Source organism: Typopeltis vanoorti, chromosome 6 (assembly GCF_054136105.1).
Source record: "Typopeltis vanoorti isolate ZY-2024b chromosome 6, IOZ_Tvanoo_1.0, whole genome shotgun sequence".
In the NCBI taxonomy this organism is placed as follows: Eukaryota; Metazoa; Arthropoda; class Arachnida; order Uropygi; family Thelyphonidae; genus Typopeltis; species Typopeltis vanoorti.
Window position 1 is genome coordinate 1683037 of NC_143554.1, and position 12113 is coordinate 1695149.

The window sequence follows — 12113 nt, forward strand, 5'->3', positions numbered from 1 at the left end:
AGCTTTCTGTCACTTGAACGACTGAGTCTGAAACTTCTGGGAATTCAAAAGAAAGTTTGATAATTGTGAAATGCGATTCTCAGGAATATTTGTGGTTACTATTTCCACCAAATCCTCTTGTCACCACACTTGGCTAGCAACTGCACTTGTCATTGTGAACATTTTTGTTTCCTTCTTTAAAGATGACACCATTGCCTAATTTTACTGTCATTCATTACATTAGGCCCATAAACCTTACACGGTCATCAGTAAATTTCTGCAGCACTGTTGTATTTCACTAACAAAAACCACATCACATCCCTCCTTGTGGGACACCCATTCATGATAGAGGGATTTCCAGGCCCTTTTCATTCTTCCTCTTTTCTTTACTTTACTTCCCATATTGTTTACTTACTTCTCCTGAGACTTTTTTTTATTATCTTTTTTCCATGCGGTGCGACCCATGGACATCCAGTTAGGGGGATCCTTGTAGTTTTGCACTATTTTAGCCTCTGTTTTGGCTAGACAGTTGGTCGTGGATTGGCTGGCCAGGATCATTCAGCTAGTGGGCTTCCCTGCATGAGTAAGTGGTGTAGCAGTAAATCTCATACCCCATTGTTTGGGATTGGGATCTAGGCTTGCTGCGGCACTGGTATAGTGTCTAGGGTAGCTCTTGCATTCCACTTCTGAGTGCAGTCATTGCTTGTTGTGGTGCTGTATAGTGTCCATGGTAGCACTTGCATTCCACTTCTAAGTGCAGTAATTGCTTGCAAGTCAGTGGGCATCCATATGTGACTGTGGTGAGTGGGGAACTTTGGCACTGAACCAAAAATCTTCCAGAGCATGAATTCTTCATTCTCAAATTTCTGTGGTCTAGTATAAATGTACCAGTGTTTTTGATCATCCATGCAACAGGTGAAAAGCCAGTAGGAAAAATTGTCACCCTTCTTTATTCTAAAGGGTTTAGAAGGACTGGCAGGTTATCCTAAAACTGTTCAGAAATTATGTTCTGGTGATATTCTTGTGGAAACATCACATCAGCAATATTCAAAGAAACTACTGGCAGCAACATCAATGGGTGGAATACCAATGACACTAACACCTCATAAAACATTCAACTTTTGTAGAGGAGGAGTGATATCAGAATGGGATCTCCTTGATGTTCCTGATGAGGAGATATGCTCAGAGCTTAAAGATTAGGGAATGACAGGTGTGAGGCTTATCCTGATACATAGTGATGGTCATCTGGTTCCAACCAGGAACATCATCCTCTTCTGATACACCTATGCCTCCAACATCTGTAAAAGTAGGGTACCTCAGCTGTCCTGTTAGTGTACATCCCTATTCTGCTAAAATGCTTTAAATGTCAGAAATATGGGCATGCCCAACTACCTGTTGTGGCTCTACCACCTGTGCCTGATGTGGAAGTAAAGAGTGTGATAACAAATCTTGCTTTGCAAAAAAAAAAAAAAAAAAAAACTAAATGTGTCAACTCAGGGATGTCATACAGCTTACTCTCATGCATATCAGAAGTGGTACTAACTGAAACAAATGTATGAGTTGGGGCACCCCTCTATGAACACCTGTTGGCAGCCAAGGATGTCAACTGGGATCTTGAAGTAGTAGCGTTGCCCATATTTTGTGAAGTTTTATTCGACCACATTTATTTAAATTAGGCTGATTTTAAGAGCAGCAGCTGATTCTAAAAACCGTCTTTCTCTTCTTAATTTACTGTGATGGAGAATGCACAGAATAAGTCCTTGGACTTCTTGGAGTTGTCACGTCATCATCATAATAATAATTTGCTGTCAGCAGTGATCTTTCACAAATTTTCCATCTGCTCACCAGAATATCAGATTATCCTCTCTGCATGCTTATTCTTTTCTTAACTAATTTTTTTTTCAAATGTTCTATTGAAATAAGCTCTCCTCTTGGGAATTCAGATCATGATCTCATCTTGCACTACGTTGGTACTGATTAGGATGACCTCTGCAGTTTTTACTGTCTTTTCCTTAGACTGATTGCTGTTTTCACTCTTCTGATCCAAATATTTATTCCAACCAAATAACTGAAATAATTCTTAAATATAAAGAGCCAGTAGGCTTCATTTTGGCAATATAAACATTATTTAAATTAAGGGGATATTAAATATCCCCTTAATTTCCCCTTAATGTGGGATTTAATATCCCTTTAATTTAAATAATGAAATAATTCTAATAGGAATGAAGGTCATCATCATTCAATCCACTCAGAAACCCATGAGTATTGAAGTTTTAGTCTTCCAATAAGTTGGCCTTGTAGTATTGCATTATATATTTGTTCAGCACTTGTCTTTTTATACATTATATACCAATAATTGTCCAGACACCCCTGTTATTTGAAGTTATGGAACATTTCATATTTTTTGATAACATTAAAACTGGTATACAGATAGTAGAAAGCAGTATTTCATCATAGCAGTTGAATACAGGTGGGTATAGCAACACTACATAAACTCAGAGACTTTGAAGGAAGTGTCATCGTTGGCTGTTGCATTGGTGGTATGTCCATATGTGCCATTGCTGCTCAACTGGAGCATCCAAAATCAACAGTTGGTCATGTGATCAACAAATGGAAATGTTCTGGCATCACTAGTGCAGGAAAACACACAGGGCGACTGCGGAAAATAACTAACAGGGACAGGACGGTGTTAAAATAGGCAGCATGTAAAAACTGACTACAATCGGTGCACACCATCCGTGATGAGTTCCACAGCTCTAGCAACACCATGGTGAACACTAATGAAAAGAACTGCATTTACTGGGTTTCCATGGAAGAGCAGTGGCACACAAGCTGAACATCATATCAATGAACTCATCTGGCCTGGTGCAAAGAGTGTGTGAGCTGGACAACTGACCAGTGGAAAATGGTACTCTGGAGTGATGAATCAAGGTTCACCTGTTTCCAGTCTGATGACAGAGTGTGGAGGCAGCCTGGTGAATGCTTATCATAGTCTGTTGTACTCACAATTAAGTTTGTTGGTGGAGGAGTAATGGTGAGGGGGGGGTGCATTCAGCCGGATAGAACTGCTCATTTTAAAAACCATCAGCCGGATAGTTTTTGTCTGTATTTCCATGAAGGCATTGTTGAAGGTTTATTTTTCACTTGGTTAGAGTATAATAAATTTAGTTTAATCCTTTATCCAAGTGTGAGCAAACAAAGTTTGCGCCTGAAAGTATCTTCGGGACTGGGGTAAGGTGGTACGACACCAGGGCAACTTGTTGCAAAGGTGGAGCAAGCTACCAACACTCCTGTCTCAGTATCTCCTATAATGCAAAACACATCTCCTTGCGGATATGTCTAATGTTATGCATTACGGGAAGGGCCACTACCCAGACTAGTTTCGACCTTTATTGAGGTCTCTTCAGTGGGAGCCAGGCCCAAGTTGAGATACCAGGCAGAAGCATTCGCAAGTCATCTCTACCTATGTTGTACTGGTGTTGTACCACCTTACCCCAGTCCTGAAGATACTTTCAGGCGAAAACTTTGTTTGCTCACACTTGGATAAAGGATTAAACTAAATTTATTATACTCTAACCAAGCGAAAAATAAACCTTCAACATCTTTCTCTAAATCCAGAGTAATTTATTAAAAAAGGGTGGCACACCATTTGGCAACTCCTATAGGTAGAGATGACCTGCGAATGCTTCTGCCTGGTATCTCAACTTGGGCCTGGCTCTCACTGAAGAGACCTCAATAAAGGTCGAAAACTAGTCTGGGTAGTGGCCCTTCCCTTAATGCATAACATTAGACATATCTGCAAGGAGATGTGTTTTACATTATAGGAGATACTGAGACAGGAGTGTTGGTAGCTTGCTCCACCTTTCAAATGAGTTGGACTGGGAACTCTTATGTAGAGGTTAATGACTTCACATCACTTCCCTTAGTATCCCATAATGTAAAGCACATATCCTTATGGACATGTATAATGCTATGCATTATGGGAAGTATCACTACCCAGCAGTGGCGCACCCGGGGAGGGGGGAGGGGCAAAGGGGCCTGGGCACCCCCCAAAGAAAAGGGAAAAAACACTAGAAAATTTTCCAAAAATCTTTTCCTAATTAAAATTCATTTTTTTTATTTATGTTGTGTCTTCTATTTCTATACTACTTATGAATTAGCGATCACTGCAGATGCTCAGTCATAGGTCGTATGCGATGCGTAGTGTGTATGCGCAAATCGTCTACTCAACTGGTTCCCCCCCTACTCCCCCAAAGGTTAAATCCTGAGTGCGCTACTGCTACCCAGACCAGTTTTGACCTTTATTGATGTCTCATCAGTGGGAGCCAGAGCCAGAAGTGATACCAAGGTTGAAGTATTTCAGAAGTCATATTTCCAGATAAGACTAGCAAAGGTGTCACACCTTACTACTAAGTACTTTGTGCTTACTACTAAGTACTTTACATTACGGGATGCTAAGGGAAGTGATGTGAAGTCATTAGCCTCTATATACGAGTTGCCCAGTCCTGAAGTTACTTCAGGTGCAAACTTTGTTTGCTTACACTTGGATAAAGGATTAAAACAATTCTTGTTTTAATCCTTTATCCAAGTGTATTAAAACAAGAATTGTTTTAATCCTTTATTGGTATGATTTCTTGGCATCTTTAATTTATATGGGATAAAAATTAAAGTCAATTCAAAATGCTATTTGTGATCGTTTCTCTTGTTTTCATAGGTGGAGACAATACATCCAATAGATATTTCTGATGAAGTTACTCCATTTTCTACAATTCCTGCACCCCATTGCAGTGGCAAATTACTGTCTGATTGGCCAGAAGAATTAACAAAAGTTTTATATAGGTAATTAAATCACTGTATCTGACTTTCTTGAATATATGATAGAGTACAGCAATGTTTTCCACAAATAATCAATTACACGATAACTACAGTAATTAACTTCAACGAAATAAAGGTACAAATATTTCAGACTAAAATTAACTGTACATCATCAGTGTGGACAACAAGCAGTTCAAAAGAATGGAATACAAAGTACTTTATTATTTGTAATTTATTATTTATAGTTATGCCACAGGTACCTTTAAAGATTAATATTTTCCACAGATATCTTACCCCAGTTACTGAGGTGCAATGTCTGTGGGGTATGGCATTACATAAAGCCTAATATTGATCACATACTGGAATAAATACTTAAATGGATCAGTGACTTGTATAAGTTTAATATAACCAAAATTTTCAGCCAAAAAGAGAACAGAATAACAGTTTTAAAAATTATTCACATATATTCTTGTGCAGCAGTTTTTATTTTTTTTGTTGAGTTCTCCAAATGCTCCTCACCATTGTGTATATTATTGTGTGTGCGTAGCATTTGGTGAAATTTTTCGTGAAGTTAAATTTAGTAAAAGTTTGCAGCTTTCTATATATAATCTTTCTAATAAATGTAACACTTCTGTCTTTTTCAATGGACTGCATGTTTGGAAGATAGTGATACTGCAAGATCTGATTTGTCTGACTCTTGGAATTGTATAGAAACCCTGGTGTGTTTTGAAATGTACAATTACAGATATATTTGTCTGTCCAGAGTATGAAAGACAACATGAACATTAAACTCAACATGGAAGAATTTTTCAAGTGTGGAAGGAAAATGGGCTGGCACAGACTTATGAAATGCAAAAACTTCATCCCCACAAAAGGCAACAGTATGGAAAGGCGAGTAGTGAAAGTGTTCAAGATATGCTGCTCATATTGCTCTTAGTAATTAGCAGGTGAGAGAGAGAGAGAGTTGTTGATGAATTCATAGTCAGAAAATTTGCCTTAAACATTTTTGTGTAGGAAAATTCATCACGAGACATTTTTGGCATAAAAAATTAAACTAACAATCTGCTGACCTTACCAATCAACTAATCAGTTAAAGGAAGGTAGTTTATTTAAAATTAAGCTTTCTAACTGACAGTCTGCATGTGTGCTTCCTTTCATAAATATTTCTGTGCACTAACTCCATTATGTAAAATATTCGGTGAGCATTGTCACCCTTCTCAACCCTGGAAACCTAAAATTTATCAAGCAGTGGCAGACTTAAAATTATCAGCTACTAGTTCACAAATCTCTGCTCAATCTTTAATTGCCAATATTTCATGAAATTTAGATAACAACACTTCATCTCTGATGCTGTCTTTAACAAATTTGTGTTGCAATATTAGAGGTTTGAAGCAAAAGAAAGGCCAAGCATCCCCTCTCCCATCTGGAAAAAATGGATATATAATTTCAGATGAGTATAAATTTCTAGAAAATGGTGAGCAATTTTTATTATATGATAGTGGTTAAGACGATGAAGAGAGAATTCTAGTGTTTGGTACACAAGCTGGATTGGATGACCTTGAAAATAATAAGGATTGAGCATATGACTACTTTTAAATGCAGCCCAAATATATATTATCAGTTATTGATGCTACATATAGTAATAGGAAGTATTTGCATTCCACGTCTTTTTGCCTTGCTTCCTGGCAAATCAGAACTCACTTACAGAGATTATTCAGTGCCTTAAAGGACTTACATTCATCATTAGATCCCGAAACATTGATGGGTGACTTTGAGAAAGCAACTATCAATGATTTTTGTAACATATTTACATCAACAACTATAACAGGTTGTTTATTTCATGTAGTACAAAATATTTATTGCAAAATTGTTGACATTGGTTTAAAGTTACACTATCAAACAAATGCTGATTTCAACACAAAAATTAAATGCTTCACAACATTAACATTTCTTCCAGTGAGCAATGTTATTGATGGATTTGTTGAATTGACCGATGATGATGATTTGTCCCAAGAATTTGTATCTTACTTTGAAACACACTATACAGGGTGATTCAGAACTCTTGGGCCAAACTTTAAGGGGCGATAGAACACACCTAAACAAGCACTTTTCATCATACAATGCATGGTCCGAACTCAAGCGGTGAAGCGCTTAGAGGGCGCTTTCCAGTGAAAACATATAAGCGCTGGTTTTTGTAGTCGTCGTTATTTCTACCGTGGGGTGCAAAGAGGATGGATTCTTTCACAAATCAGGAGAAGGCTGACATGCATTTCATTTACGGAGCTGCAGATGGGAATGAGAGAGAAGCCCAAAGACTGTATGGAGAGAGATTTCCGAACGCGTGCCTGATCATAAAACCTTTCAGCAATTGCACCGGTATCTGTGTGAAATAGGCTACTTTGTCAGTGGCACGAGGACGCCACGTGTTACAGAGGAAATTCTACTTATGGTTGCAGATCATCCCGAATGTAGCACGCAAGCAATTTCCCATGCTGTACGTGTGCCATAATCTACGGTGTGGTGAGTTCTACAAGACGAACGATTACACCCCTACCATGCACAGAGGGTGCAGCCTGACACCTGCAGATTACCGGCCTTGTGTGGATTTTACACAGGGGTTCCTGCAGCGGACTGCAGTGCAGCCAGACTTTGATGCATGTCTTATTCACCGACGAATGCACCTTTACACGTGAGGACATTTTTAATACCCACAATTATCATATGTGGGCAAGCAGAAATCTGCACACCACACGTTCACATTTGTACCAGTGGCGTTTCTACATAAATGTTTGGCCTGGAATCCTACATGACCATTTGATTGGCCCATACCTTCTGCCAGCACGACTCAATGGGAGAACGTATCTCGTATTTTTACAAGAGGTCTTGTCAGAATTACTGAATCCTGTTCCAGCAAACATTCAAACACGTATGTGGTTCCAACACAACAGAGTACCACTCCATTTCAGAGTGGATGTGCGGAATGCCTTGGATGCAACATTTCCAGGACAATGGATTGGACAGGGTGGTCCGATTGCTTGGCCGCCACGATCCCTCCCACCCGATCTCTCATGACTGGACTTTTTCCTATGGAGCCATATGAAAAGCCTGATCTACGATAGCCCCATCGATTCCAATGAGGACCTTATTGCCAGGATTTCTATTGCAGCTGCCGCTGTACGAGAAATGTGTGGTGTTTTTGTTAATGTACGCCAATCACTACTTCGAAGGTGTGAAGCCTGCATTAATGTTGGTGGTCACTCATTTGAGCAGTTTCTGTAATTTGTTCAATAAAATTCTTTAATTTATGTGCCAGCCCATCCTCGTTCATTCAGTATCTACTTGGATACTGAATGAACGAGGATGGGCTGGCAATTTGGGATTTAGCTGACCAAATTGTATTCTTATTGGTTAAACCAAAATAAAAAATTATAGCACAACATGATAAAATTTCATGCCGGCTGGGGCGTCGCCCGGTTACACAAGGCCCCCCCGTTGTTTTTGCCAGGGAACCAGGACGAACAGCGAAAAGTCAGCTACTGGAACAAATCTGAAAACAAACCCCAACTCAACGTCACCAGCGTTAAAGATTGGTACTATCAATAACAAGCCTGAATAGCAAAGAAATGGAGCTAGCTGAAGAATTAGATAAGTACCAGATCGACATAATAGGGGTGACTGAAACAAAAAAGACCAAAACTGGTGATATCTTTCTGAGCAATAAATACAAAATGTTATATTCAGGAAATGATAATCAAGGAAAAGAAGGAGTAGCCATAGTATTCAACACAAAATACGAGGCTAATCTTCTTGAATGGCAGTCAGTCTCAAGTAGAGTAATGTGGGCAAATATGAGAATGGGGAACTGGACAATGAGACTTATTTGTACCTATGGTCCCACAGAAGGTTCTACTAAGGTAGAAGTGGAGGAATTTTTTGAGGCTTTAGAAAAAGCAACTGACACAATAAAAAATGAAAAGTTGGTCCTTGTTGGAGATCTAAATAGCAGAGTAGGAAATGATGATTGTGAGACATACAAAAATATTTTGGGAAAATTTGGAGAAAAGAGCAAAGCTAATAATAATGGCAAATATCTGTTGGATTTCTGATCAGGACATGGACTGGTTATTACTAACACCATGTTCCAACATAAAAATGTGCACAAATTCACATGGAGAGAAGAGGCAAGGAATAAGAAAAGTCTCATTGACTATGTTATTGTTGATAGTGATGTTTTCTCCCTGGTGCAGGACACCGGAGTGTACAGAGGATTTGAAATTGGAAGTAATCACTATTTAGTCTTCAGCAGGATAAAATTGAATTTCATATTGAAAAGAATAACATGTAAGAAAGTTTTAAAGCAAATAAAAGTTGAGCAGTTCTCAGATGTGAACTGTAGACTAAAATACACAAAGATTATCGAAGAAAAAATGAAAGAGTTTGAGAACAGGAATCAAAATTTGGAGATTCAGTGGCCAAATCTGAAGAAAACATTGATTGATTCTGCCAGAGAGGCATGTGGTGAGGTTGTCTGTTAGGATAAAAAAATCAGAACTCCCTGGTGGACACAGGAAGTTAAAGAGGCAGTGAAAGAAAAGAAGAAATTATATCAAAAGTTCCTGTCAAATAAGTTTTGTTAAAGGTAGATCCTGCCTTAGCAATCTATTAACTATTCATAATAGAATAACATCTGAGTTGGACAAAGGAACTGGCTACACAGTGGTACTTCTGGATTTTGCTAAGGCTTTTGACAGGATACCCCATAGAACACTGTTACGCAAATTGGAGCAGATGGGAATGGATATTAAATTGGTGATATGGATAGGAGAATGGCTCAGGGAGAGATACCATAAGGTGGTGTATGGAGGAGCCGAGTCCAGAATGAGGCAGGTGACCAGTGGTGTGCCTCAGGGCTCTGTGCTTGGGCCAATGTTGTTTAATTTGTATATAAATGATATAGGAAACGGCTTAAAGGGAGATATTCAGTTGTTTGCTGATGATGCAAAGTTGTGTAGTGCAATAAAAAATCAAGCTGATGTTGAAAGTTTGCAGGAGGATTTAAATAAGCTGGTAAAATGGGCAAAAGAAAATGGATGTCAGTTCAATGTGGAAAAGTGTAAAGTCATGCATTTTGGGATTAAAAGATTACCAGCTGTGTACTACATCGATGGAAAGGTACTCCAAGAGATTGATGAGGCTAGGGACTTAGGGGTATTGGTAGATAGGGAGATGAAGTTCAGAGGACACATTGCTAAGGTGTCCAAGATTGCACATAGGATTACTTGGTTGTTGAGAAACACACTGACATCCAGAGATAAAGAGGTTATTATTCCCCTTTATAAAGCATTGATACTTCCAGATTTGGATTACTGTGCTCAGGTCTGGTCACCTGGATTCCTTGGAGATGAGGAGGCTGTGGAGAGGGTTCAGAGAAGAGTGACCAAGTTGGTGAGTGATATAAAAAATGCTCCCTACATTGATAGATTGAGAGCTTGTGGATTGCAGAGATTGGTTGATAGGCGAAGAAGAGGGGATATGATAGAAACCTTCAAATTACTAAAAGGTTTTTATAGGATTGATGCAGGGGAAATGTTTCAGCTGTGTGATAGTGATGGAAGAACAAGAGGTCATCTCTGGAAATTAAAGAAGAGTGTGGTTAACAAAGGTGTCAGAACAAGGTTTTTTGCCTGGAGGGTGGTGAATGAGTGGAATTCATTGCCTGACTTAGTTGTGAGCTCTTCATCTGTAAATGAATTCAAGAAGAGATATGACAGATATTGTTTTGCTAGTTTGGGTCTCCCGCGATGAGTCTACTGACTCCGTGGAGATACCCGTAATAATAATAATAATAAGTCAGCTTGTGCTCTTAGAGAATATAGAGACAAATGCAAGAATGCTAAACACTGTGTAAAACTAGCTAAACAAAAGTCATGGGAGGACTTTGTCAAGAATATAGAAAATAAATATCAATAAGGTGGCAAAATATTCTGGAGGTTGTTGAAGAAGCTTAGGAATGGAGGAAAGAGTGCTATAAAAGGAATTAGAGATGATAAAGGTGACATGAAAACGGGAGAAAAAGATATCCTTGAAGTATGGAGTAATTATTTTGAAAAACTGCTAAATGAAACAAGCAGTGATGACAGCACAGTGTTAAAAAATCACTGACCAGGCATGCAGTCAGGGATACATATCCATACTTGAAGCAGAAAAAGCCATCAAAGGCTTGAAATGTGGAAAGGCAGCAGGAGTAGATGATATTCGACCAGAAATGCTGAAGTATGGTGGTATAAGAGTCTTAAAGTGGCTGCACTGCATAGTTGAGAAAGCCTGGACACAGGGACGAATTCCCGATGATTGGAGTCGAGCTCTCATAGTACCCATATATAAAAAGGGAAATAAAACTGCATGTGAGAATTGCGGAGGTATTTCCCTACTGAGTGTTCCTGGCAAGATCTATGCAAGTATATTTGAGAAACGGTTGAGAGGAATTGTGGAAGTAAAGTTTGGTGAAGAACAAGCTGGATTCAGGCAAAATAGAGGCTGTCAGGATCAGATCTTCACTTTATGACAAATAGTCGAGAAAGCATGGGAATATAACAAAGATCTGTATTTAAGTTTTGTCGATTTGGAAAAGACATATGACAATGTGGCAAGAGAGAAGCTATTCAATATGCTGCTGTTATACGGTGTCAATGGGGCATTATATCAAGTAATACTTAGTCTTTATTTGAGTTGTAAGTCAGCAGTTAGAATTGAAGGAAGTACAGGAAGATGGTTTAATGTTAAATCTGATGTGAGACAAGGATGTACATTATCTCCTCTGTTATTCATTATCTATATGGATCACATTATGAAGGAAAGTGGTATTAAACATGATATCAAAATTGGAGATGTTAATGTCAGCTTTTTGCTTTATGCTGATGATGTTATACTTCTAAATAAATCCGCTACAAGTTTGCAAGTTTCTCTGACTAAATTGAATAGCTGTTGTAATAGATATGGTATGAAGGTCAGCAATAAAAAGACAAAGACAATGAAAATAGGCAGAATCATTGAAAATGTCAACTGTGTTCTGAATGGGGAACCTGTGGAACAAGTAAAACATTTCACCTATTTAGGCACGATTTTTACTGAAGATGGTAAATTAAATATAGACATAGACAACAGAATCAGCAAAGCTGTTATGGCAGGAACTCAACTGAGTAAATTCATATGGAATAAGAGAAAAATTAGTCTGAACACTAAATTAGCTGTATACAAGACAGTGTTCAAACCAGTTTTAACTTATGGATCTGAGAGCTGGGTCAGAAGTAAAACACTTG

The 12113-nt window shown here is 38.5% G+C and overlaps 1 protein-coding gene across 1 annotated transcript in view; it reads left to right on the top strand.

The window, feature by feature from the left end:
• The window catches only part of PAN2 (PAN2-PAN3 deadenylation complex catalytic subunit PAN2), a 717374-nt gene that overhangs the window by 164006 nt on the left and 541255 nt on the right, over positions 1 to 12113 (top strand). Inside the window, exon 9 of the mRNA XM_090393913.1 lies at positions 4694 to 4818. Coding sequence (XP_090250039.1) covers positions 4694 to 4818 — 125 coding nt within the window. The remainder of the gene's footprint in view (positions 1 to 4693; positions 4819 to 12113) is intronic.